Source organism: Drosophila biarmipes, chromosome 3R (assembly GCF_025231255.1).
Source record: "Drosophila biarmipes strain raj3 chromosome 3R, RU_DBia_V1.1, whole genome shotgun sequence".
NCBI lineage: Eukaryota > Metazoa > Arthropoda > Insecta > Diptera > Drosophilidae > Drosophila > Drosophila biarmipes.
Genome location: NC_066616.1, coordinates 2889334 through 2915822, shown reverse-complemented (window position 1 = coordinate 2915822; position 26489 = coordinate 2889334). Strand labels below are relative to the sequence as shown.

The following is a 26489-nucleotide window of genomic DNA, read 5'->3' as shown; positions in this document are numbered from 1 at the left end:
GCGGCATATAAGTCTGGGCGTCCAGTGATTAGCATTTAGTTGAATTTTGATTGCCAAGGGACCGGTGTCTTCAACTCAATCGAAAATGCATTACTTCATTGTAAGCTCGCGCATGTCTGCCCAATCTAAATGGAATAACAAAGATTTTTTAGGTGTCGTGTCTCCTAGGCCTTGCGACAGCGATTCCCCAAGGATATAACTACCGGGCCCAGCAACAAGTGCAGTCGCAGGCGCAAGCTGGCCAACCGAGGCCACTGTCCACTCCCCAGTTTGCCAACCTTGCGGAGCAGTCGCTCATTCAGCAGGCGCTTCTGGCTCCAAAGGTGCAGCAGGTCCTATCCGGAGGAGAGCTCAGCACACCTTACCCCACATTCCTGACTCAAAACCAGGCCTCTGCTTACCAACAGCAGCCAACTCAGCTTGTCGGAAATTTAGCACTCAATGCGTTGCCCCAGTCATATCAGCCGCAGCACCATCAGCATCTCGTCTCCAAGGACATCTATGTGCATGTGCCACCAGCAGAAGAGCCGGAGGACCGCTATTCGCAGACAGTCATCCCGCCGCCACCTGCGCGGAAGCATTACCGCATCGTGTTCATCAAGGCACCCACGCCAAGCGCCACAAAGGCGGCACTGCGCATCAAGCAAGCACCTGTGGAGGAGAAAACTATTATCTACGTGCTGACCAAGAAGCCTGACCCGCTTGACCTGCAGGCGGCCGTTGAGGAGCTGGCGCCCAAGCAACCCAGCAAGCCAGAGGTGTTCTTCATAAAGTACAAGACCCAGGAGGAAGCTGCGCATGCGCAGCGCACCATTCAAGGTAAGCTACACCCACATCGATCAAACAAGCCGGCTCACCCATGAAGACCTCATCAGCATGCCCGTCTCTTATTGTGGCATTTTTGTGGCCACCGTAGAGCTATCTTTCCAAAACCTTTATTGCCATAGCTTATTTTGCACGCAGCACTTCGCTGACAGAGCCGAATGCTGAATTATTGCTTCATTCGACTTTTGAGGGCTTTTCATAATAATCCGCCGCATCATTAACGATGATTCGGTCTTCTTACAGCCCAATACGACCAGCTTGGTGGCACTTCCCAGGTTTCCGACGAAGGTGTCGCACCTGTTGCGTCAGTGATTGGCGTTCTGGACCAACAGGGCACCAGTGAAGGTTCTACCGGAAAGATTACAGGCGCCCTGGCGAACAACTACCTGCCCACCAATCTGCGTACTTAGCCAGAAGAACTGTCGTACCTTTAAGAAGTCAACTCTTGTATATACTTGTATTTTGTTAAGTAAAGTTTATCGTGGATCTTTGATCTCCGATGAAATTGATATAAAAGCTTTAGCCATTTTCGAATAAATGCGATTGGAGCAAGAGGAAAACGTGTTTTGATAACAAATGGTTTAAAATTGCTTTGGCCCATATTACGACATTCATTAGTCCAATGATCAATGACGACCAGGAGCAGCGGTGAAACCGGTCGCATAAATTAGCAAATGATTTGTCTTACATAACAAAGCTTAAGCAACATATTAGCTTGAATATTTGGGCAGCTGCAGACTGATAAGCAGGTCTGTGTAACAATCTCTAAATTAGTAAAAAGAGAAAGAAATCATACACCTTACATAACAAGTGCAATACTAAGCGAATGAAAATAAAAATAAATTAAATCGCAAAAAAGGCTTAGGCCTTAGGTGTATTAGGTTTTCAAACTATGTTTGCATTTTTTAAATATTTAATTTGGCGTAGGACCATTCTAAAGACTTTTAAGGTTTCACTTGATAAGTTTCTTTATTTTATTTACTTTTGCAATTAAATAAATTAAAATGAGTTAGAATACAGTGAATAAAATCAAAATGGAAGCGATCGTTTGAGAAGTAGATAAAACTTATTTGAAAGTCTTAGCTGGCACATACTTCCTGGACGGAGCCGAGGGTGTAAAGGAAGCGGTGGATTGTTGCACAAAGGAGTTCTGCTGCTGGATGCCCTGGTTGAAAACAGGCAACTGAACAACTGATTGCGCCTGGGGCTGGACGACGGTGGCAACCTGGGACTGCTGGGGCGCAAAGCTGCCCAAGTTGAGGGAACCACTGGAAACGCTGGTGATGGGCGCCACGCCCTCATCCGAGATATGAGTGGCACCGCCCAGCGCGTCGTACTGGGCCTGGATCTCCTGCTGGGCGCGCTGGGCCTCTTCCTGGGTTTTGTACTTGATGAAATAGACCTCTGGCTTGTGAACCTTGGCTTCGGACTGAGTGACCTGCAACTGCTGCTGGATCTCTGTAAGATCAGGCTTCTTGGAGAGCACGTAAATTACGGTCTTCTCCTCGTTGCTGGACTGGGCCCGCTTCAGGGCGGCGGCGGTGTACTTCAGGTTTTGGGACGGAGCCTTGATGAAAACTATGCGGTAGTTCTTGCGGATGGGGACATTCTCCAGCTGTGGCTCCTCTTGCCGAAGCTCCTCAGTCTCCTCGGGAGCGGAGTGGATGTAAATGTCCTTCGTCACTATTGCGGGACGCTGGACGTACTGGGGCTGAAGGATTTGCTGCGGCTGCTGTTGGTAGACGACCTGCTGAGGCTGCTGGACGGTGCTGATCAGGTTTTGCTGGGGTAGAGAACTGATGGCAGGCTGCTGTGGTAGGCCGATTGGTAAGGAAGCAGGAGCGATGGTCTGCACAGCCTGAATGGGTTGTTGCTGGGCCTGGACATTGATCTGGGTTGACACGGCGGCACCTGCATATATTCCACTTGCCGACACGGGAGTCTGCGGACGAAGGTTGCCTACGGGAAGGACAGGCGCCTGGGGCTGGTACTTGTATCCCTGGGGTACTGCTGCGGTGACGGCCGCCAGGCACTGTATAGATAACATCATGCGTTACGGCTGCGTGCGAGGTGTTTTTACAAATCAAGTTCCTTACCATTAGAACGACGAGCTGCTTCATTTTCACTTTGAACTGTCTGAGCTGCAAAGGTTGACTGATGCCCTGCCTTCCCAATATCTAAGTTTTTATATCTGACCAACTTGATTTCGTTTTTCCCAAAGAAAGAAAATATATTTAGGCGCTACCATAAAACGTCTGAATCTATTATTATTGCCTTGGCAACATTGAATATGTAACATACTACATTAGGCGGTTGCCAAATCACAGGCCATATGCGAAGATGCATTGACTCGTATGGACCGGGGTCTTATCTAACTCGGAGACCAGCATGGCAGCATAATATTTAAATAATCTTCGTATATTCCCCATTGAAAACGCTGAACACTGCATAAAATGAAATATTAATGTGTTAAGCTTCGCTTCGATTGACAAATCTTGGCCGGTAGAAAGAAAGTAATTTTTATGCATAGAAATCAAAAGACACTCGTCCGAACTTGTATGGAACGATCTGCATTTATTATCACCCAGAGGCGGATTTAGACAAACTTTTGGGAGGGGCTTACTTTTTAAGAGAAAAGAACAGGGTACATTGTATTCGGAGCGATGTATGTAACAGCTAGAAGGAAGTGTTTTCGCCCCAAAAGTATATACATTCTTGATCAGGATCAGTAGTCGAGTCAATATAGCCATATTCGCATGTCCGTCTGTGCGGCTGTCTGTCGGTGAGTAAACCTTGGTCTCTGAAAATATATGAACTAAAGAAAGCAGCGCAAGTCAAGACTTGAATATGCCAGGCTTCCTCTAAAGCGCACAAACTGATCAAAACAGCGACTACTACAGTTTTGCAGCACATGAAATAAGAATATGAACTATTATAGTGTTCTTCCTACACTCAGAAAAACGGCAGTGCGTTCACTGCGTTTCCAACCCCATAAAGTATATATATTCTTGATCAGCATCACTAGGCGAGTCGATCTAGCCATGTCCGTCCTCCCGCCCGTCTGTCCCTCCATTTCTACGCAAACTAGTCTCTCAGTTTTGAAGCTATCGGGCTGCAACCAGCCGGATCGGACAAATATATCTTATAGCTCTCATAGGAACTATCGGGGAAAAAAAATTAAAAAACAATTATATCAACGGTGTTTTTTAACATATAAACTTCTAAGCTTTGAAATAACATTTTTTAATTAGTTAATTTTATTAAAATCGAACGACTATATCATATAGCTGTCATAGAAACAACCGGGAAATTAGTGGGAAAATAATATGAAAAAATTATTTACTAAAGTTGATTATTTCTTATAACTGCAAGGGTATACAAACTTCGGCTTGCTGAAGTTAACTTCCTTTCTTGTTTAACATATAACATCCTACGCTTGGAAGTAACCTTTTTTAATTGGTTCTGAATTTCGAATTAAATTTTATCAAAATCGGACGAGTATATGATATAGTATATACATATACTGCCATACGAACGATCGAAAAAATGGAGGGAAAATAATATGAAAATATTATATCTTTGATGATTTTTAATATATAACCTCAAAGGAAAAAAAAAAAACGAAAATGGGTGGGAAAATAATATGAAACAAATTATAGCTTCCGTGTTTTTTGACATATTATTCTATAATATTGGGAATATAATTCTTTATGTTTTTAAGAATTTTGAATTAAAATTAATAAAAATTGGACGACTATAACATATGTCAAAGAAACGGTCAGAGAAATAATGAAATAATTTTTTTTTCTTAATATTACTGAGGCCAGAAACAATCTTAAAAAATAATGTGTGTATGTAAGTATGCAAACTTTGGCTTGCCAAAAATAACTTCTTTTTTGTTAAATAATTGTTAGTGTTATTTCTTCACCAACCATCATTAGTGAGTTAACACATGTATCAGGATTTATCCGAAAAGAGGTTTATTTTGGTTATCACTTTTTAAAATTGGTAAAAAAAAAACGCAAAATATTAAAAAGTTGCTCTGTTTAAAAATCTATTTCTAACTATCTATTTATCTATAAGTCACCTAAAATCTATTTTTTGGCAAGTTGGAGCCGTACATATGTGCGTTATTAACATGGTTAATGGTTATGGTTAAGTTTTTAATAAGTAGACTGGTATCGGTTTTTAGCATATAAAGGTATAAAACAAAAACATCTCTTAGCAAGGTAAAAAACCAGTGACGATCGCAACTTAACCTTATACAAGTTCTGACTTCAACTTTTGCAACGAAATACGATCTACTAAAAAAATACGCGTTCTAAATTTTTCTCATTCGTCACGCTTCTTTAAAATCTTACTTGTAATTGTTTGAAAATGTATTAAAATATAGGAGAGTAGGTTAAGCTGCCGAGTAGTATCTGCAATGAGTTTCATAACACATCACAGCTTTTAGAAAGAGAAGGGTGTGTGTTTTTGCAACTGGAATCTAACCATACATGAATATGCTCAATAGATGTCAGCAACGTTTTCCTCATAAACTTTAAAAAATATTAATTTTTTCAAAAGTGACTTTCAAAAACGAAATCATTTGTCACTATACCCCACACTGACGTAGTTATTATTTTCCACAAATACGGGTTACATAGTTTTCGTCGCTCTTAAAAAAACCTGATGAGTTATTTGCCTAGAACTGAATTCTAGTTTTTGACCCTCAATAACTTTTAATCGCTGGTTTTCCTAATAATGTTTAAAGTTGAGGAATCCAAATTTCTTACAAGCTCTGAGGTAATTTAAAAAACATTTATTTTATTAAACTTTAATTTTGAATATATTTTTGCAAGAAAGTAACAGTTTTTATATATAACATTTATTTTTTCAATGACATTTAAAACATACATTGTGGGCGTTAAAGTGGGCGCGGCACATTTTTTTAATGTCAACTGATAGGCAAACACATTTCAGTTAAAGTTTGTTTTTTTTATCATAAAAATCTGCATGCCAAGTCTGACTATTCTAGCTCTTACAATTTCCGAGATCTCAGCGTTCATACGGACAGACAGACAGACAGGCATAGCTAGATCGACTCGGCTAGTGATCCTGATCCAGAATATATATACTTTAAGGGGTCGGAAACGCATCCTTCCACCTGTCACATACTTTCTGACGAATCCAGTATACCCTTTTACTGTACGAGTAACGGGTATTAAAATTCTAGTTCCAAGGCCTAAAAAATAAGGCAAAATCGTATTCTTTGTAGAGTGACCGAAGATTTTAAAGTTCAACCACAATTATTGTATTTTTTAATAATCTCTGTCAAGTTGCGATAAATTGAAGCCATTTAAAAAAGTCGTGGGGTGTACACAAAGAAAAATAAAATAAGAGGAATGCTTAATAATGTTAATACGTAGCTTAAGGCTTCCTTCTAACATCGCGGATGCTTTTCCATTTTCATCGTCAACCTCCGAGCAGTTGTGATTCCCAAAATGCTAAATTGGGCCTTGGGGAGTTAGAGCCGGAAAGTGTTTATATTACATTCTTTGCGTAAAGACTCCCGGTAGGAAGTAGGGTGCGAATACCCACTGGTCATTCTCTTTCTTGATCAGATTATCTTCAGTATTTACACTAATCTTCAGATTCGCCCTGTTGTGGTTTTGCTTCGAGTGGGATAATTTCTGTAATTATGGGCGTCTCCTTTAATCAGAGCTGACCTCCAAAAGAACTCTTCTATTTCTAAATTATGTTTTTGACACCGCTTCTGCCAGAACATAGTCAAAAATTAAATTTCTTTTTCGTCTGGGCGCCGCAAACGGTCACTTCTATGCACTGACCACTTTTTCTGGCCAAAACTAAAAACTCTCATTTTAAAGATACCAAAATAAAACTTGTTTTTATTAAAAACGGATATTATTCATATAAGTCATGCGGATATAGCTATATTCTATAGCCGGACATATAGCTGTCATAGAAATGATCAGATAATGATTTCATTTAGAAGTTTGCAACGCAGTGAAGGAGACGACCCTATAAAGTATATATATTCTTGATCAGCGTCACAAGACGAGTCGATTTAGCCATGTCCGTCTGTCCGTCCGTCTGTCCGTCTGTCCGTCCGTTTCTACGCAAACTAGTCTCTCAGTTTTAAAGCTGTCGGTCTGAAACTTTCCCAAAAGCCTTCTTTCTATTGCAGGTAGTATAAAAGTCGGAACCAGCCGTATCGGAGAAAAAATTTAAAAAAAAATAATATATATATCTTTGGTGTTTTTTAGCATATAACCTTCTAAGCTTGGAAATAACATTTTTTTATTAGTTCTGAATTTCGAGTTAAATCTTATCAAAATCGGAAGACTATATCATATAGCTGCCATATAAACAATCGGAAAATTAGTAGTAAAATAATATGAAAAATACTATATATAAGGTGTTTTTTAGCATATAACCTTCTAAGCTTGAAATAACATTTTTTATTAGATATGAATTTCGAATTAAATTTTATCAAAATCGGAAAACTATATCATATAGCTGCCATATGAACAATCGGAAAATTAGTAGTAAAATAATATAAAAAAAAATTATATCTTCGGTGTTTTTTAACATATAACCTTCTAAGCTTAGAAATAAAATTTTTTAGTTAGTTCTGAATTTCGAATTAAATTTTATCAAAATCGGACGTCTATATCATATAGCTGTAATAGTAGCGATCGGATAATTAGTGGTAAAATAATATATAACAAAGCTTTGGTGCTTTTTGACATATAACCTTCTTAGCTTGGAAGTTAGTGGGAAAATAATATGAACAAATTATTTACTAAAGTTGATTATTTATTATAACTGCAAGGGTATACTAACTTCGGCTTGTCGAATTTAACTTCCTTTCTTGTTAGAGATAATTTATTAAAACTTTATAAGTACCGTTTTAATACGATATAAAAACAAAATTTAAAATTTATGGAGTGTAATTCCCATTTACTATATAATTTGAAAGGCATTTTCCTTTCACAAACGCTAAAGTCCTGTTAAATAAGTCAAAGGTAGCGCTACGTGTCTTCGCCTTAATAAACAGTTTAAACAAAAATGAACCGTATATATTCTGCCGACAGTTAAAAAGGGACTATAAGTAAATTTGAGGTTATGATCTAAAAAATTAAATTTCTCCAAGTATTGTAAAAAGTCGTTTTCTAACTGCTTAAAAACTGTGCGTTTTTGCAATTTTAAAATTATAGTTTTACGTCGAATTTTCCTTTATTGTATGTATTTTTATGTATGTATTTTATTAATGTATCCCAGATCATGGGTTTTGGCCAGAAAAAGTGTTCGTCGATGTGATTACTAAGCTTTTAATTTAAGCTAATAATTTAAACGGCAATATTTTGAAACAGAGTATTGTATTGAAATGTACCAATCGATTCGTATTTCAGCAAAGAAATTAAAGAACGTTCCATTTTCCATCTCGGTTTACATAGCTTAGTCTTTCACATTTACCTCTTTTACTTTTAGCGCAATTTATTCTGAACCAATAGTCGTGCGCTTTGTAACTACATACGTGTATTGCCGGCCGCAACGATAAAAAGTATAAAATCGCAATATTTCTTAAATATCACATTTAATAGAAACAGGGCATAGTCTGTAAAGAACTTATGAAGAATATGTGGTTAAAAGGATTTTTTGATGTTCGACGCCTTTACGAAGTTATAGTGTTGAGATGGAATGCGTCCCGACGCTGGCACAGCACTTTCAGGTAAAGCAGTTGCAAATTAAGATAAATGAAAGATAATACATTTCCAAAATTTGAAAATTTTTTTATTATGGACAATTTTAAAATGGTGGGCATAAGATCGTTCTTAATCAAGGCTGTTTGTACTTGATTTTAGATGTTTTTGTTTTTTTCTGAGTGTAGGTATTTTAAAAATACTATTTTCAAACAAAAACACTTCGTAACGAGATAAACCATAACAACCGCATCTTAACTTTACAAGAGTTCTGATATCGACTTTTGTGACGAAAAGGTATTATAGGATCTACTAAATAAATACAATAATCAAAGCCGTACAGCTAAACCCAAACATATTGAATAGCATTTTTAGTAATAATAATAGTTAAGGTTCTATGAATTTTAGCTATTTATTGATGTTTTCCGCCAAACTAGCGAGATTTTCCAGAAGTGGTAGAACTTTCTTGTTTCTTGTATTAAGCTGTTCAACATCATCTAAAATGTCCAGGAACAAAAAACATCGCATAGGCACAACATAAGTTCAATGCAGAGCTCAGGCAGAGTTCTGAACTGGAAGTCGGCAAGCACGCTTTATACTAGAATTATTACAATATATTTTTTCAAAAATGCACTGTTTTTGCTAAAATATTAGGGCATTCACATTTCCATGCGCCACAAACATTTTTCCGACGGAATTCTGGTCACTTGGTGAACATAACGGAGAGACGCAAAAAAAAGAACGGTCCGGCCGAAGGTTGTCTCTTCTCGGGCGCCGAGGCAGGCAGACACAGAAAGAGAGGGAAATCTTTAAAGATCTGCCTCTTTTTGTTGCACGACCTCGCGGCATCAAGTGAATGTCCTAATATTTCAAAAGCATTGTTGTATTACAAAAAAAAATTTTGTTTCATAAAACTACATTTTTGATCATAGTAAAACAGACTAATTTAATTTAATTATCATGTTATGTATTACATTACTGTAATAATGTTATCAAACAAAAACACCTCGTAACGAGGTAAGCGGTCGTGGCGATCACGCACCACCAACATTCAATACTTATAATATCGACTTTTGGGAGGAATAATGCTCGTTAATTCGACAAAATAAATACACTTATTAAATTTTGAGTAATATCAAGGACTATAAGATTTAACATTTAAAAATAATTCAGTCAATTATATTTTATGAAAAAAATCAAAAAGTTGTTTTAAAAAAATGTTTTGTCTTAACTTTAAATCTAAATCAGTAAGAATAAAACTAGGTTATTCTCACCGACTCCAGAAGTTTCAATTGTCTAAATATTCACTTTTAAACTTTCCCCTCATTTTCTCAACCAATTAAAATTTCTAAAGTCTTGGTAAACAATCTTCTTAGTTCTTGCGATTCCTTTCGATTAGTGTATTACTTGTTACGATCGGATTTCAATTCTGCGGCTATATAAATTAGTTGTCTTGGCACACTCTCTGGTGCGCTTCGCCACTATGTGTACTGCAATTCACAGTAATTATTTAGTTTAGATATTAAAATGTAGTTCATTAAAATATATCTTAATATTTTAAACATGTCAATATTTACATTACATTACATTTTACATTTTTAAAAAGTTTTTTACTCTAGGAAATATTAAACAGACGTATATGTTTCGCTTTAAAATGGCTTTAGGTGCAGTGGTCGACTCCCATACATAATTCTAAAAGGTAAATATACAAATATACAAGTGAAAGAAATTATTTTATTTTATAGGTTAAAATTCATCGAAAACATTCGACAAATGAGTATAAGAAACAAGTGAAATAATGAGTGACTTTAAAAAATTGTGAAAAAGCGGACCTCCCATACAATTGTCTATAGTGTAAAGTGTCAGAAAAAAAACCGAATTAGTTTGTAAAATGATATTAGATATGTCCATTGAAGAAAATGTGTTAAAGTTGTTTAAGACTTGTAAAAGGATGCCACCTAACGTAGATTTCTTTATTTGCTTATAGCTAGATGTATTCAGCTAGTAATTCTGATCAAGGATATGTACACTTTATAGGGTTAACAACGCTTCCTAGTATAAATGATGTATTCTTGGTAGGGTGACCGAAGACGCAGGTATGTGGCGCCTTACAATATCGCTGCGCTGTTTATTTATCTGAATCTTCATTTTGTTTCCTTTAACTGAGTAACGAGAATCTGATAAACCAGACACTCGCTATAGTCGAGTTCTTCCTTGTTATTTAAAAAAAAATTTTAATTCGGTGCGAGCTTCTGCAGTAGCTTCGCTACCCGCCAGCAGTATAAATAAAAAGACAACGGGTTTAGTAGACCCAAAAAAATCTTCAAACATATGCGCCCATTTAGGTTTCACTGCGTTTATGCGATGGCGATTTCACGCTTTACGTTTTCCGCGGGCGTTAAGTTCAAATTCCATTAAAACTGTTTCTTGAGCAAAACTGAAACTCACAAAACTCACACTCATTAAATTTACACTCAAAGATTTTTTTGGGTGTATATAATAAATTAATATGTAGTGATTGATCCACTTTTTTAAGTGTTAATATAATCAAAAAACTTGATTTTGTATTAAGTTCAACGACAAGTAAGCCTTTTATAACTTATTTATAACAAGAAAAGCTTTCTGTTGGCAAACCGAAGTATCTATACCCTTCCAGATCGTTTCCGTGAGATCATGGTATGTACTAACTTTTTGAATTTGAGTGAACTCCTAACAGAATATATATTTGCGTTTTAATTAACTACCGTAAATGTTTACCGAATACAAAAAAAAAATATGTGTTATTTGACATAAAGTGTCCGATCGGTCCTATGGAAGTTATATGATAACGTTTTTTTTTAATTTATTCGCAGTTTTACATTTATAAAAGAGTATAATTTTATTTAAAATATTTTTTGATCAATTATTGGGGAGCTATAGGATATAATTACTTACAATAAAAAAAGGCTTTTCGGAAAGTTTTATCCCGATAGCTTTGACTAAGAACCTAGTTTGCGTATAAACTGACAGACGGACATAGCGAGATCAAGAATATATATACCTTATGCTGCGAAAAAGTCTCCTTACTAACTTCTGACTAAATTCACTGTACCCTCTGCAAGAGTATAAAAAGTGATAAAAGTCCGCCATAGAAAATTATCATAATGTTGACTCCAACCAAAAACAATGGTGGAAGTTTATACGTATTAGCACTTTGAATTATATGTTTTCACAACTGATAAAACGGCGACTATCTATCTAGTATCTATCTACATGTATCTAAAATTGGCTTCAGTTCTACTGGTGCTCAGTGTTATCTTAATTATAATATATTGATAAATATCAACACCTCAGTCCGTTATCTTGCTAATAGTTATGGATTTTAAAAGTAAACAATTTTTTTTTGACTTGAACTAGACAAACTGAAATAGGCTCGCGTTTATTTACTTTATTTTTAATTTATAACACGTAAAGTTTTATTATTATTAATAACTATTTCCTTTTGTATCGTTTAATGTTTATTTTAAAATTGTTTAAACTTGAAAAGACTTAAATATGATTTTTTCCACCTTTACTTTGCAGTTTTTCTTTGGGTGTACGAGTAGATGGTTGTGAGCAACATATAAAACAGGTGTCTGCTTCAGGGGCGAGACTCAGTTCATCTGGCGTTAGCGATATAATGAACACAATCTGCGTACGATTTGTATTATATTATTTGAAGACAGAAAACTTTATAACTGCCGAACTGTGATTCCAGGTGCTAATGTTGTTCTTTCTGCTGGCAATGGGAGTAGCAGCCGCGGCTCCTTTCCCAAGCAACGATCCTACCGTATCTATTCTATCCTACAACAATGACCAGGACTTGGAAAAAATTCAGCGGGAGATCATAGCGCAATACGAAAGGTTCGGAGGCACCACCTATGTGCATAGACCGCTGACGGCCAGAGTTATTAACCCAGCCTAGGGACTACCATTTAATGCTCCCCGAAAATAAATTAAAATAATTTTTGTGCATCGTAAACCCCAGCTGATAAAGCTGGCTACTTGGGGTTTACCGAGCGAGAACGGCTTTTAGTCTGCTCCCGACACTCGGCGCGTTAAAGAGCCTTCCAATGGATCGTAATGTGTGTCTGTGCTTGATATCAATTTTCGCTCTCTGCTACTTGACCTCCACTCACTGCCAGGGTGAGCCGGGCCAAGCTCCCCCTCTCGAAAGAGACGCGATTCGCTTTCCTGTAGAACGCGACATACTCTTCCCGGACTTCCGTGCTGGGTCAGGCCAGCCTGGGGAAAAAATTTGGTTTCGCATAACCGACTTCCAGTTTGACCGAAATGAGAACTTACCCCTGCCCCTGCCCAAGCCCAAGCAGCGCACTCCGCCGCCGAGGCCAGGCCAGCCCTTTCCGCCGCCCCCTGGGGGTTTCAAAAGGAAAAGAAGCAAACGACGCCGAGTCTGTGAGCAGAGTAAGTAATTCGGGGCTTCGACCTGTGCGTCCGTGAGTCATTGCCCGAACTTGTCCCCAAGAATACTCGGAGTACGTAGAGCGCATCTTTCCCAACGACACTGCAGTGGCCGCTGATGCCAACGACGCAGAGTTCGATGGTCGAGTACTAGCCAAGCCCGGTGAATACCCCCATATGGTACGGATATCGGTGCGTTCCACTGTTGACGGACTAACACACACCCGTCGGATCTTTTTCGCAGGCAGCCGTAGGCTTTGAGGCTGATGGAGGACGAGTCCAGTACAAATGTGGCGGCAGCCTGATAAGCGAGAACTTCGTGCTTACCGCAGCCCATTGTACTTCTATATATGGGTAAGCAATCTAGTAAAGTCCCTGGCCCCAAATCACGTGACTGCGTTTCTACTAGGACGGCCCCCAAGTGGGTGCGCGTTGGGGATCTTAATCTTGTCGTCGAGGAGCGATCAGTGGAGGGCCAGCTAGTTCGGATAAAGAAAATATTTACGCACCCCAATTACAATAAGGAGCTGTACTACGACGACATAGCACTGCTGAAGCTTGAAAGGGAAGTGGAGTGAGTGTCCATTAAGAAGGTGTTGTGGCCCGCTTAAATTTAACACGTTTCCCATAGACTAACGGAATATGTCAGACCAATTCGCCTGTGGGTCTTCCCAGAGCTGCCTACGACGATTGCCTTTGCAATGGGATATGGGGCCACGAGCTTCGCCAAGGCCATGACGAACCGACTGACCAATCTCAACCTGACCGTGGTACCGAACGCTGAATGCAACGAGGAGTTGCCATCAATTGCAGAGACACCCAACGGAGTTCTGGGAAGCCAAATCTGTGCCCAGGACTATATTCTCAACAGAGATACCTGTCAGGGCGATTCGGGGGGGCCGCTGCAACTGAATCTACCAGGGCGCCGTCGAATGCACAGAATACACTATCACCTAATAGGCGTTACCTCTTACGGTGTGTTTTGTCGCAGTAGTTATCCATCAGTTTACACCCGAGTTTCTTCCTACTTAGACTGGATTGAACTTACTGTGTGGACTTGATACGCAGATGTATTTCTCAGAAATACCTAATCCAACATCTTTTTGAACTGTTGGAATTTTCGACAGATGTAAAAGACCTAGTTCAAGAACCCTTTTCAAAATCCGATTTTTGGTGCAGACCTGTTGGAACTAAAGTATGTTAGAATAGACCTATGTAACGTACTTGGCTTTTATTCTTAACGTGTGGTATTTGTAAAATCACATTTGAGAAAATAACAGCACCTAATGTTTTGAATAAATATATCTTCAAGAGTGTGTAATCAATTTTATTGATATGCATGTCAATAAATTTTATGCCCTACTTAAGGTTAAGGTTCTACATATGTTTCGTCGATCACAACTTTTAGCCATTAAAGTAAACTTTTCACCAGTTATTAAAAAAAATTGTATCTATGGAAACAAAATGGTATCTGCCTAAAACAAGTAGAAGGAAAAATATGAGCCTCAAAATACCTTATATTTTACATTTATTGGTACCCTGCTGTCACAGGTAGAATGAAGCGTTTCCGACCCCACAAAGTATGTACACTGGTCGGCTTATTTATTTTGACGAAATAAATGTTAAATATACTCGTAATTTGAACTTACGTTTTGTAAATGCTGGCATCAATGAAAGATAGAATACTTTTCCTAACCCATTCAGTACTTATTAAATATTCCAAATTTGTGTTTTTCCTCCTTTAAAATTAAATGTTGCCCTTGCAGAGGGTATAATGATGTCAGTCAGAAGTTAGCAACGCAGTGAAGTATATATATTCTTAATCAGCATTCTTAATATGAAACAAACTGTAGCTTTGGGGCTTTTGACATATTATCTTATAATATCGGGAATACAATTTATTATATTTTAAAAAATTTCGAATTTAATTTACTAAAAATAGGACTACTCTAACATATAGAGATAAAAAAATGGTCTTACTAAAGTTGATTATTTCTTATAACTGCAAGGGTATAAAAACTTCGGCTTGCCGAAGTTAACTTCCTTTCTTGTTTTTTTAATAAAAAAAAGTTTCCAAAAAAAGAAATTAATCATTTTGCACCCGTTACTCGTAAAATAAAAGAGTATACTAGATTCGTCGGAAAGTATGTAACAGGTAGAAGGATGAGTTTTCGACCCCAGATCACTAGCCGAGTCGATCTAGCCATGTCCGTCTGTCCGTATGAACGCTGAGATCTCGGAAAACATAAGAGCTATAACTTAAAATTGCAGTGCCGTTAGCGAACGTAGATGTTGTTATCTGCTCGTAAGTGGGAATGTCCGCTGTGTATAGAAGGAACAGAGTAGGCCCTAGCAAGTTTACTACGAAGGTTCTGTTGTATAAATACGACTCAAGAGCTTGTTAGTGTAATCACGGGTGTGTTTTGATTTTGTGCAAGAGGCCATCTAGCCATTCTCGATCGAGGGCTGCAGAATTCCCGATGCTCAAAGGCTGTGCGTATTTCTGATGTTACTCTGTTAATTTGTTCGATTATTCTATGGTTGTGACGAAAGCGAAATTGATGAGCAGGGATAACATTGTGTGCTCCTAGATATGGTATTATGCGAGTTAGAAGGCACTTTTCGGACAACTTTGACACGATAGTACACTTATTGGTCTGCAGATGACGGAAATGCTGGTCTTTTTCGGACTACGGTATCATTATGATAATGGACCTAGGATCCCATTGAAGCGCTTACAAATAACCTCAATAGCAGAGTTTGGAAATTCAATAAACGTTTTAGGATTATTAGGTCACCGCCTTGGATCTTTTTCGGTTTCATTCCCCCAATGACTTCCGCGATCTTCTTTGGCTGAAACAATGTTGGTAAGGAAAAGGTTTCAGATTCGATTTGTGGTAGGACAAATTGACCAGTGACAAAAGTTTCAGCTCTATCTTCGTCGCTGCGCACCCAGCTGCCTCATGAATTTCTTTTCGGAGTGACTGTTTCGGTGGGAGACCACAGACTTGGGTGAGCCTTCACAAAGAATGTTTTGTACTGGCTGGCGCTGATGTGCATTTTCAGCTTCTTTCTTTAATGCTCTGTTTAGTGTGCGAGTGGCTAACCTAAGACGTGGTTTAGATGACAGCGATCTGTTGGTTTGCCAGGCACGTCACAGGCGTCTCCTTTTAAGAACTTGCCGTTCAATTTGCAGATTAGTTTTAAAGTGGTTGGTTTGCGCGTCCAAGCTTTGTCGTGTTGCGATACTGGCGATAGCACTTTCATGCTTATTATGTTGCGTAAAAAGCTTTTTGTCACCGCAACGATTACATTCAATGCAGGCATCTACAGAATCCGAAATGCTGAATTCCTCCCAATCTACTTATAGCTATGTTTTTTGTTCTTATTCTACCTACCTACCTACCTACCTACCTAAGTGAGTAGTACTTAAAAAGCGCAAATTGTATTTTTATACCCTTGAAGAGGGTATCATGATTTTAGTCAGAAGAGACGTTTTAGACCCCATAAGTAAAGGTCTAGCAGTGTTCCTCTGTATGTATGTCTTTCCGTCCGTCTGTTCGTCCGTTTCTACGCAAACTAGTCTCTCCTCAGTTACTAAACTCTCGGGCTGAAACTTTCCCAAAACACAAATTTCAGCTTCGGTGTATTTTGACGTAATATTGGGAATATCATTTCTTGTATTTTTAAAATTTTTTAAATTAAATTTAACTAAAATAGGACGACTTTATAAAGAGCTGTCCAAAAAACGGTTAAAGAAATAATGTAATAATTATTTTCAAAAAATGTTGCTTTGTTGATTTTGATCTTATTTTCTTTTAATAACTTTTTTAGCTGGCAGAGCTATTTTCGATGCCCACGCATGAAACCGAAAGCCGCAATTAGTTCAGTATTGTAACATAAAAATAAACAAAGTAATTGTAGCTACATTTAATAGTTTTTAGATTTATTATAAAGTTACAAAAGATATAGGTTTTAAAAGAAAAAACTAACAAATTTTTGGTTAATTTCGGTGCGACTTTAACCTGTGGCGTTAGACTCCATTGTTGGCATCAGTAACCCCCCTCTTTATGTCTTCGTAGGTAAGCAAGTTCTGCAAATTGTCAAAAAATAATTTTTTTATAATAATAAAAATAATAAAGTAGTTTTTACTAGGTTTAATTACGTAACGACGGCTTTTCGAGTCCCTGTTAGCTGTTCATAATAGGAGTCAGTCAAAAAATTTAAGGATTAAACATGTCGTACAAGCAAATCGGGTTTTCGACTCTTTTAATTTATCTCATCGTCTGAAAACGTCTCCGGTTTTGGGGACGTTTGACTCATCGAATTGAACCCTCCGGTTTTGGGTTTAAATTTGTCTATTTAATTTGGAATGGTTTTATCTGACTTTCCTTTGGGGGAAAACTTGGATAGAAGAGATTTCTGTGACAGTGAGTGAGAGTGATGTAATGAACAGTTTAAAATGTTTACGCTCGGAATTAAAAAATCTTGTGAAATCAGTTATGTTATTAAGCCAAAACAGACTTAACCCAGAGTCTGAGTCCGTGTCACTTCAATCGTTAGGACATCTCGAAAAGCCCTCACTAATTTTAAAGAAATTTGTATTTTTGGACTGGCCTATCTTTATATCACCTACCTTCCAGTAATCGTCGTCCCAGGTCGGGAACATGCGCTTAAAAACATTCGGTTCCTTGCCTTGAGGTACGCGGATGATGCTCACCGTGTCGATGGAACGAGCAGTGGGCTCCAATCGAATATAATGCTGTAGACCAAAAACAATTTTTTTAGCGATTTTAGACTTTAAAAAAATTTAGGGTTTGAATGATAACCTTAGCCATGTCAAGAATCCTCTCATTTTCATCCTCAGAAGCGCCAGAACCAACCCACAGGTATATCTCGTCGCCAGCGTCTAGCAGCATGACGTCATCAGAGTCCAAATCGTCCTGCTCGTATCTTGCCACTTCCTCAACCCTAACAAATCCACCAGAGCTCACACGGCAGTGAAAAAGGCGCGGCTCCAGAAGCGGTGCTCCAAGATCTCCCAAGCTGCGATTGTACTGGCCCTCGCCGTTTAACTCATCCCAGAACTCCTCTGGCTCTGCACCCTCCTCCACCTGTTCAATCTCTACGTCGTCCCAATAGTTCGAGAAACGATCTAGGGCTGCTTTCTTCTCGAATGCAGATGCGCCCAAACCGTTCCATACGTAGATCTTGTGGCTCTTTCCGGAAAGAAGAGCGAATGCGTCACCCGATGCCAAGGATGAACTGTCGGCAGGCACCTCGCTGGCGTGGATATCGGTTTCTACAATGCCGCGTATGCGGAACAGTTGCGCTGTTACCGGAAGAGAAGTGTAAGATGTCAGCAACTTTCCCTTAAAAATCTTGTAGAAGTGGCGCGGCTCGTGGTTCTGATTTGCCAGCACAAGAAGACCTTCGTTGGACGCAGCCTGAGCCAGACCGTCCTTGAAGGCGCGGATTCTAGCTGAAGCTGGTGATTTAACTCCCTGCCACACATAAGAGATGTAACCTTTGTCTCCGTTGTTAGCCTCGTAGTTGTAAGTGAGAACGTATGAACCGAATCCCAGAAGCGAAAGGTTTTCGTCGAAGGAGATGGTGTTAGCCTCGACCTCGTCGGAACCAGATTTAACAACGTACTGGGTAATGGTTTCAATGCTGTTTTGACCGTGGTCAGGCATAAAGCCGAAGGCCCGACCGCCGCTCTTTTTTAGTTGAGTCGTTACAGCGTCGATTTCGTCCAAATCAAGCGATTCATCAGAACCGATATCCAAGGCTGACCGAATCAGGCGAGTATGCGCCATTCCAACATCACGCCAAGTGGCAAAATACTGTTTAAATGATGCGGATTCGGCGCCTTCTACAATTCGGTGGATTTGGGTCCAGGCCGGATACTTCTTGCTGCTTAGAAAATCCTGCGCCTTAGACATGGCGTTCGTCCTCTCCGCCTGCGTAGCACCCTTTCCGACCCACACGAAAATTCCAGAGCCAGTGTCCAGGATAAAGCATTCATGCGTGTCCAGCATAGCCTGAGTGAGTGGTTTTTGAGCAATTGTGTCCACTTTTAGCTTGCCACTGGCGTCGCTAATCTTGTAGAGGGAAACCGCTGCGGCGTCTGTCCTCTCGAACGCACCGTCCTCGTCTGCGGTTGACTCCTCTGGCACCTGGTCAGCAGAGCCCGATCCGAGCACGTCAAAGAACTGTTGCTTGTCAGAATCAGTGCTGAAGTCGTCGATGATCTGGACACGGGCTCGTCCGTTGTGATCCTGGTCCCGGATCTGGTTCGCGGCGCTGGTAGCCTTCAGCTTCTCCACGCGCTTGGCTTGGGAACCCACGTAGACATATATATCGCTGCCGGCATCCAAAATAAAGCAATCGCCCTTGTTCATCGAAGACACGGATAGGTTGACCTGTCGGACGCGCACGTTGCGCTTGCCCTTGACCTGAAACAGTCGCTTTTCTCCCTGGCTATTGGTCTGCACATGTTTAAAGCCAGTTCCGACGCCACCCTGCTCGTAGCGAATGCCTGCAACAATGTTCTGTTTAATAAGATGTTAATGTCAATATAAAAAATCTTACCGTTCTTAAAGTACCCGAGAAACAGCTGTGACTCGTGGTCCTGCACCTCGCGGTGCTGGACTGGACCGCCGTTCAACAAGTCGTCCAACTGGACCGTGAGAATAGCTGCAGCTCCTGCCTCGTCGGTAGAGGTTTCTGATCCCAGCCAAAAGTGTACATCCCATGACAGTTTTTTATCTTTCTTGTTTTCAATTGTCTAAATTAGGAGCACAAATTTGGTAATGTATATATATTAAATTTTCCAACTAAGAAACTTAAAGAAGGTAGTCAAACTTAAAATTAGTTTATCTCAAATATGGCCAGGGGAAGCGGCGTAAAATTGTACACATCTTTAAATGTGTAATAAAGTCCTTACAAATATTATAACCCGAAATTCGTCGAAAGCGAAAACGGGGCACTTTTCAGAATTTATATGCGTGCGCTTAGCACAACTGTGCAAGTTTCAGTTATGTGCATATCTCCGTGAGAGCGCTGTGATCTTGAAAATTTGAGGTTTACATTACTTAGATTCCCATTCAGTGCCAACACCCAAAATCGCTATCAACGCAAAGGACTGTTAGCGAACACATTTTTAAAGATTGCGTAAAAGCTTTTTAATCACTAACCATTCTAAAAATGTTTCAATTCGGTGTTTTCATAAAAAAATTTATCGCCCATTGGTTTACGTACTTGTTGGTTTAAACTAAAATTCTAAATGGCAGACTACCAATTTACTGAAATTAGAGTGTGCGTCCCATAATGTCTGAGTATCTCAGTTTATTTCAAAAGGGTATTTTTTATTCAAGTCTGTTGGTTTTTGTAACGAAAGTGATTCTTCGGGAGCCTAATGGTCAGACTGCTCGTCCTATTCTTATTACATCGCGAACAGAAAAGCAGAAAAAAAAATGTATTGACAAAACCAACACTCTTCCATTAAAAGTATTGTTCTTGCAAGAAAACTGTGGTTGTGACACTATGCTGATGGAGACGTACACTCCGAAAGAATCTATAGAACCTGCATGCTTACCCGAAAGTTTAGCTTTTGAACTGGGGGTGGTATTTACTTCGATATCTAATAAGGAAACCAAAACATTTTAAACTTCTTTTCTAGCATCAAAACCGTGGGCGTGTCATTCAGCTTTAGAGTGCCGTGGCCCATTTATAGTTTCTGAGATAGCAGGATTCACACGAACACACTCAGCTAGTGATCCTGATCAAGAACATGGAGTCGAAAGGGTTACTTCTTTCAAAATATATACAATTTTAAACTACGATTAACAGGTATAAATAGTGAAAACCAATTGTTTATCATCTTGAAACCAATCAACAATTTAAAATAAATAAATGGGGTATGGTTAGAAGGGTTAGGAAACATTTTTATTTTGGGACGACGAACCACATATACTTACGTTAAGAACTATAAACGAATCTCCAGTGTAGAATTTTCCATAGTTACTTTTCGGATAGGCAACCGGCTCAAAGTTCTGAAAATTCGAGCAAACAGAGGCTGAGAATATTAAGAAGTTGAATTAAAAACATTTTTCCCTTTTATTTTACTGCGGCTCCGTATGACTTTTGGTGTAAACAAAAACATCCCAATACGAACATAATAAATTACCGAGTTAATTAACAAAGAGAAGCAAACATCTTCCATGTATAAACTTTGTCTATAGACGGGAAAAAATAATACACAAAGGTAATACACACATGGCAGCCACACTGCGTGAACTCAGTGAATGGAAGCAACATCTGCTGAGCTAATGCATCGCCTGCTATTTGTCCTCCTGTCCCCAGCCCTCAGGGCCCCCCTGCATAAGCCCACTCGTGCGTGGGCTGTGAACTCATCCCAAGCGCTCCTAGCTCGCGCCAGCTATTTTTACTCTTCGTCGTACTCGGCCAGAGTGAAATCCGACCCCGAAACATGACTCACCTCGATGCGCCAGATCTCCAGGCCGGGAGTGCGGCCGGCGTTGGCAAATGCCGGGTTCATGACGCGTCTGCCGGGCTGCTTGCTGCTTTGAGCGCTGGGCTGTATCTGTCCTATTTGCACGGGAAAAGCAGGACGGGTGTTGAGCGTTCCGGCCGAGCAGAGACTGGACGAGAGGGCTGCCAGGAGAAGTAGGCTGAAACAAGCAGATATTAAGAGCAAGGAGTATTTATTAAAATCTTCGGTTCTAAAATGTATATAGGGAAACGGGTTGTTTGCTAGGTTTTGGACAGAGGTACTTCACCCTGTAAAGCAATTATATTCTTTGTCAGGATCACTAGCCGAGTCGATCTAGCCATGCCCGTTTTACTGTTTGTTTGAATACTGTTTGCTAGTTCAGTTTAAAAGCTAGCCGTCTGAAACATTCAGTCGGCCTCAAATATTTGAGCGATGATCAAGTTTGGAAGTCTATCTTATGTCTTGTAGATCCCATAAGAGCAATCGGATATTATTGGCAAAATTGGAACAATCAGAAAAAATAGGCTAGTGTGCTCCAATGGGGGCATACTTCTCCCCAAGTTGCGAATCCACCCCATTGGAGCAATTTCAGAAAAGTCTGCGGGGTATTAAAACTTTGACCTGAGGATGCTAGCTTTCGGTCTCCTAATTTACCTGCAAAAAAAAATATCTTTAAGTTTTAAGACACCAATTTCACCTCATCGAACAACAGCCTGAAAAATGTGATTCATTTCCATTTAAGGTCATAAAATAATAGACACACCAAAGCTGTCACATGCGGCCGGCGAGCCCTGGCCATATTATGAGCCCCTGTTGACTCATTCAAAGCACTTTTTACTCACTTACTCAAAATGAAAAATAGTTTTGGAAAAATTGGCTGTCTGTTGTTTTACAATTGCACTTGTTAGATCTCGGCGATGCTTATGTCTACCGGAGCTTTTCGGATAGCGAACTGTTCGCTTGCATTACCTAGAGACGACTGCCATGCTGGCGGCGCCTGGAGCTGCCATTTCAAGTTCCGCCTCCGAGAGTGGTGGGGAGATCCCTGGGAGCTTTGTTTATTGTTGCGATAAATATAACAAGTTGCTTATAGCGTATATGTACGCCCGAGCTGTTTGGATAATGAACCCCGCGTTTGTTTCCAGATCAAACAGAGACGATTGTCGTAGCCGATTCCGCTCCGAGAGTGCGTATACTGGAATTAAGAGAACCATCAAGTTAGCAGAGAGTTAGGAACCATGATTCTGTGTGTATGATATGGCTTAGCAATGTTTATACTTTGTTGTGTGTATGGGCATGCCTGGGTAACAGCTTTATTGGATTTTCTATACCCTACAATCAAATCTTCCCCAGACGTGTTTGCGTGGCTAAGGGACTTATAAACTAATAAATACATATTATTGAAATTGAAGGACATTCGTAGGTTCGCATTAAAACTGAGCTATAGTTCGGTGTTTTAGCAGATCATAAGGTTGAGGGAAACCTGCTCGCATGTTCTAGCATTGTATCATTTCGAGAAATATTGAGTTAGTCGACTTGGCTCACTTGGTTCGTATCGAATCGCCAGTGCCAAGCGACAGCCCTGCTTGGCAAGTGTGTGGAAACCCAAAAAAGTGTGATATGTACCCTTGATAAGGTTTGAAAACGCATCCTTATTTCTTTTATAAAAGGATCTGGAGTGACTTAGGAACAGGCAGGCTGAACTTGTAAACAAAACAATATATGTACAGGGATTCCGCTCCGATTCCGACTGAAGATATTTCAAACGCCCCGTTTAAGTACGGCGAACATCATAAGCATAAGTATCATGTATATACAGAGTACATACATACGTTATATATGTTTTTACATTTTGGGGACTATTTCGAGCTTACATATTTTTTGCATGTCGTGTTCGTACTATGAACAAGTTTTGAATATTAAATGTCTAAAAATATATTTTGTCGAAAAGCTAGCCCAATCATAATTTTGTCAAAAAGCTAGCCCAATCATAATCACATTTAACAAGGAGCTGAGAGCCTGTCGGCAAGGGGGCCTTCATCACTTGTAAATTACTAATTCAGGATTTAAGCTCATATTCTTCCGTTAGAATCTTTGGTTTTGCCCTGATGTTTGTTTTCATTTTTCACAACAATTGATAAGACAAATCAACCAATTTAACAAAATGAGGTCAGCAAAATGATAGCATTGAAAATCATTGTGTATTGGTGATTGCATTCTGCTTTATGTAATCAGCCCTCGCTCCTATTGAATTTGACTTGTTCTTAGACCTCTTACTTTCAGTGTTTCCTTAAGTTCGGTTCCCTTCGCCTACTATTGATAAAACACTAATAACGTAGGACAAGCACTTACTTCTGTCTTTATGATCTGCGCGCTTAAGGACGATCCCGGTGCGTTAGATTGAGCGAAACAAACTGCGAACTGGCGGAAAAAGCTGTGCCCCAGACACTAAACGAAAGTCAAAGCTCGTCTTTGTATTTATAACATTTTGCTCAAGCCCGCATTGCTTTTCGACTCGGCACGATCTCTCTCTCTCTTAAGTTTCTGTGATGATTGATAAGCAAAGCTATGCGCGATAAGTAGCTGAACTCAAAACAAAGTGAAAACAAATTTGAAAAATTCCCCGAAGTGATCATAATGTATATTTATGCCAATGTACACTGATCTATTTATTCCCGAGTCGTAGTATTCTTACAATTAAATGCCGGTAGTGGTTTAGTAATCCGCAGCAGTATTTGACAAATAGTCGCGACGTCCAATGTTTGAAGCCTGTTTGTTCTGAACGGCTTCCAGTTTGGGACACTCTGTGATGCGATGTCCAAGGCCGCCACAGTAGGTGCAGCCATGGGAATCGCCTAGGTCCAGGTGTTGGTGCTCGGCCTCCGGCGCCAGCTCATCCAAAAAGTCTGGCACCTCCTGCTTGCCCTCGATGAGCAGGTGCTTCAAGTCGAGCAGCACAGACTGTTCGGTGATCTTGTTAATCAGCGTGGTGGCTAAGCCCTTGGTGTTGGACCGTCCTGTGCGACCAATACGATGTACATAGTTCTCGATATCGTCCGGCATGTCATAGTTGATAACGTGCTGCACGTTGGGGAAGTCCAGGCCTTTCGAGGCCACGTCGGTAGCTACCAACACATCTTTTTTGCCCACGCGATAAGCATCTACGGCCCTTGACCGTTCTTCTTGATCTTTTCCGCCGTGTATGGCAACCGCCTCCACACCCTTCAGCAGCAAGTACTCATGTATACAGTCTACGTCCTGTTTTTTCTCCGCAAAAATGAGTACGGGCGGCGCAGTCTTTTGCAGGCAGTCCAGCAAATAAACTACCTTGGCCTCCTGCTTTACATACTCAACTTGTTGGGTGACGTTCATTGATGCGGCACCTGCGCGACCAACATTAATGGTAACTGGCTTTACGAGGGCGGAGCGGGCAAAGTTCTGGATCTTTTTTGGCATGGTGGCAGAGAACAGCAGGGTCTGGCGCTGACCCTTAAAGAAGGAGAATATCGTACGAACGTCTTCCTCAAAACCCATGTCAATCATACGGTCAGCCTCGTCCATACACAGGTAGCGGCACATATCCAGCGTAAGGATCTTTTTATCCAGCATGTCCATAAGGCGTCCGGGTGTTGCTACAACAATGTGTACTCCGCGCGAAATCACGTCCAGTGCCTCGGTGACCGGTAGCCCGCCCATTGCAAGGCAGGATCGTACTTCGGGCATACCGCACGCCTGAAGATGTTTGCTGTAGTGTTGGATGATCTCATGCGTTTGCTTGGCTAGCTCGCGGGACGGGCAGATGATTAGCCCATAGGGGCCCTCATTCCTTTCGAAGGGCAATCTGTACTCCTGTTCCAGGGAAAACATAATGACGGGCAACACGAACACAAGAGTCTTTCCAGAGCCGGTGAAGGCAATACCAATCAGGTCGCGGCCCGCCAGCACAGTAGGCAGACCTTGAACCTGGATCGGAGTCGGGGTCTTTATGCCCTTAGCCGTCAGGCCGTTGAGAATCCCTTTGGGAAACTTCATTTCCCTAAAACTGCGGATAGGTGGGCTCGGGTTCTCGCCCTCCACTAGGATTCTCAACTGCTGTCGCACGGCATTATGCTCATCCTGCGACTTTATCCGAATGTAGCGAGGTGGACGCCAGGAGGTCCTGATGGGCTCCTCGTACTGGATGCCCTTGGCCAACTCGGCCACTCCCATAAGCGCCTTTTGCTGGGCGATGCTCTCCATGATCTTCTCTTCCTCGCGCAACTGTTTTTCTACGGCGCTAAGCTTTTTGGCCTCCGCAATCTTCTTCAGCTCCGTGTGCTGGTCCAGCAGACTAATGTTGTACTTGCGACCCCAGGTCTCTGCATCATGCGCCCCCTGGGAGTCATCCTCGTTCTCATTTTCGCTCGAGGACTTTAGCTGCGACGTCTCCGAGGCCAATTGCACGATTCGTCCTAGCTTCATCATGTGCTGCTTCTTACGCTCCTTCACCGGCACGTAAGGCACGTACTCCTCGTTGTCCTGGTCTGCTTCATCGGAGGACTTTGAGGCCCTCCGGTAGCGCTTAACTTGCGCCATGCCAGCCAATATGCTTTAGTTTTCACCTATTTGTATACAAACAAAAACCACTATGCATGTAACCGTTTTTAATGTCCAGCCACAAAAATACCAAATAAAAAAACGCTGATTTCCATTATAAAGGGATTCCACTGTTACTGCGTTTATGCGATGGGCATTTCATGCTTTCATTTCATCAAATGGGCCGATTTCATGATTTGGAGAACAAACCTCAACGCAATATATATCCATGCAAGTGGATAAAAAGTAATCAAGCCATGTGAGAGTTTTGTATCACACGCCCGGCAGGATATCCATGTAGACATCCACTGATCTCCTGAAGGCGGCTTTTGTGGTTTTCCTAGCATTTTTAAAATTTAAGTTCCAACAAAAATCGTTAGCCACATATTTGCCTCTCGCTCGTAAGGCTAATAAATAATTAA

The 26489-nt window shown here is 40.4% G+C and overlaps 6 protein-coding genes across 8 annotated transcripts; 3 read left to right on the top strand and 3 right to left on the bottom strand.

Annotated features, from left to right (window-relative positions):
- LOC108024934 (uncharacterized) lies at window positions 1-1385 on the top strand. The gene is made up of 3 exons (XM_017095132.3): window positions 1-100; window positions 153-819; window positions 1069-1385. The coding sequence occupies exons 1-3, from the start codon at window positions 86-88 to the stop codon at window positions 1233-1235; spliced, it is 849 nt and encodes a 282-aa protein (XP_016950621.1). The 5' UTR covers window positions 1-85; the 3' UTR covers window positions 1236-1385.
- Window positions 1386-1775: 390 nt separating this feature from the next.
- On the bottom strand, window positions 1776-3012 carry LOC108024927 (uncharacterized). Its single transcript, XM_017095125.3, has 2 exons — window positions 2922-3012; window positions 1776-2857 (listed from the first exon to the last, which is right to left on the bottom strand). Exons 1-2 carry the CDS (start codon window positions 2943-2945, stop codon window positions 1892-1894), a joined length of 990 nt encoding a protein of 329 aa, XP_016950614.1. The 5' UTR covers window positions 2946-3012; the 3' UTR covers window positions 1776-1891.
- An 8129-nt stretch (window positions 3013-11141) lies between these two features.
- Window positions 11142-12534, top strand: LOC108024929 (uncharacterized). Its single transcript, XM_017095127.3, has 3 exons — window positions 11142-11210; window positions 12096-12207; window positions 12271-12534. Exons 2-3 carry the CDS (start codon window positions 12193-12195, stop codon window positions 12475-12477), a joined length of 222 nt encoding a protein of 73 aa, XP_016950616.1. The 5' UTR covers window positions 11142-11210; window positions 12096-12192; the 3' UTR covers window positions 12478-12534.
- A 67-nt stretch (window positions 12535-12601) lies between these two features.
- Window positions 12602-14628, top strand: LOC108024928 (serine protease snake). The gene is made up of 5 exons (XM_017095126.3): window positions 12602-12977; window positions 13039-13154; window positions 13219-13328; window positions 13384-13548; window positions 13606-14628. Exons 1-5 carry the CDS (start codon window positions 12626-12628, stop codon window positions 14033-14035), a joined length of 1173 nt encoding a protein of 390 aa, XP_016950615.1. The 5' UTR covers window positions 12602-12625; the 3' UTR covers window positions 14036-14628.
- Window positions 14629-16899: 2271 nt separating this feature from the next.
- Window positions 16900-23955, bottom strand: LOC108024979 (gelsolin). Of its 3 annotated transcripts, XM_017095225.3 has the most exons (8): window positions 23845-23955; window positions 22462-22687; window positions 21478-21670; window positions 20957-21031; window positions 19569-19764; window positions 17804-19515; window positions 17611-17736; window positions 16900-17067 (listed from the first exon to the last, which is right to left on the bottom strand). In XM_017095225.3, the coding sequence occupies exons 2-8, from the start codon at window positions 22500-22502 to the stop codon at window positions 17008-17010; spliced, it is 2403 nt and encodes an 800-aa protein (XP_016950714.1). In that variant the 5' UTR covers window positions 22503-22687; window positions 23845-23955; the 3' UTR covers window positions 16900-17007. The 3 variants fall into 3 exon arrangements, with proteins under 3 accessions (XP_016950714.1, XP_016950715.1, XP_050745303.1); XM_017095226.3 differs by lacking the exon at window positions 23845-23955 and having other exon boundaries at window positions 22339-22469; XM_050889346.1 differs by lacking the exons at window positions 22462-22687; window positions 23845-23955 and adding an exon at window positions 22335-22451.
- Window positions 23956-24111: 156 nt separating this feature from the next.
- Window positions 24112-26135, bottom strand: LOC108024988 (ATP-dependent RNA helicase abstrakt). Its single transcript, XM_017095243.3, has one exon. It carries the CDS (start codon window positions 26065-26067, stop codon window positions 24208-24210), a length of 1860 nt encoding a protein of 619 aa, XP_016950732.1. The 5' UTR covers window positions 26068-26135; the 3' UTR covers window positions 24112-24207.
- Between the last annotated feature and the right edge of the window lie 354 nt (window positions 26136-26489).

Bases quoted from the DNA above. Each gene is read 5' to 3' on its own strand.
- LOC108024934 (XM_017095132.3), top strand. The intron at 820-1,068 runs GTAAGCTACACC...GTCTTCTTACAG, and splicing joins TGCGCAGCGCACCATTCAAG to CCCAATACGACCAGCTTGGT.
- LOC108024927 (XM_017095125.3), bottom strand. From the start codon at position 2,945: ATGAAGCAGCTCGTCGTTCTAATG. The intron at 2,858-2,921 runs GTAAGGAACTTG...TTATCTATACAG, and splicing joins AGCAGCTCGTCGTTCTAATG to TGCCTGGCGGCCGTCACCGC.
- LOC108024928 (XM_017095126.3), top strand. From the start codon at position 12,626: ATGGATCGTAATGTGTGTCTGTGCTTGATATCAATTTTCGCTCTCTGC. The intron at 12,978-13,038 runs GTAAGTAATTCG...CTTGTCCCCAAG, and splicing joins ACGCCGAGTCTGTGAGCAGA to AATACTCGGAGTACGTAGAG. The intron at 13,155-13,218 runs GTACGGATATCG...TCTTTTTCGCAG, and splicing joins CCGGTGAATACCCCCATATG to GCAGCCGTAGGCTTTGAGGC.
- LOC108024979 (XM_017095225.3), bottom strand. From the start codon at position 22,502: ATGGCAGCTCCAGGCGCCGCCAGCATGGCAGTCGTCTCTAG. The intron at 19,765-20,956 runs GTAAGTATATGT...CTCCTAATTTAG, and splicing joins ATTCGTTTATAGTTCTTAAC to ACAATTGAAAACAAGAAAGA. The intron at 17,068-17,610 runs GTAGGTGATATA...GACAATTTGCAG, and splicing joins GGGACGACGATTACTGGAAG to AACTTGCTTACCTACGAAGA.
- LOC108024988 (XM_017095243.3), bottom strand. From the start codon at position 26,067: ATGGCGCAAGTTAAGCGCTACCGGAGGGCCTCAAAGTCCTCCGATGAA.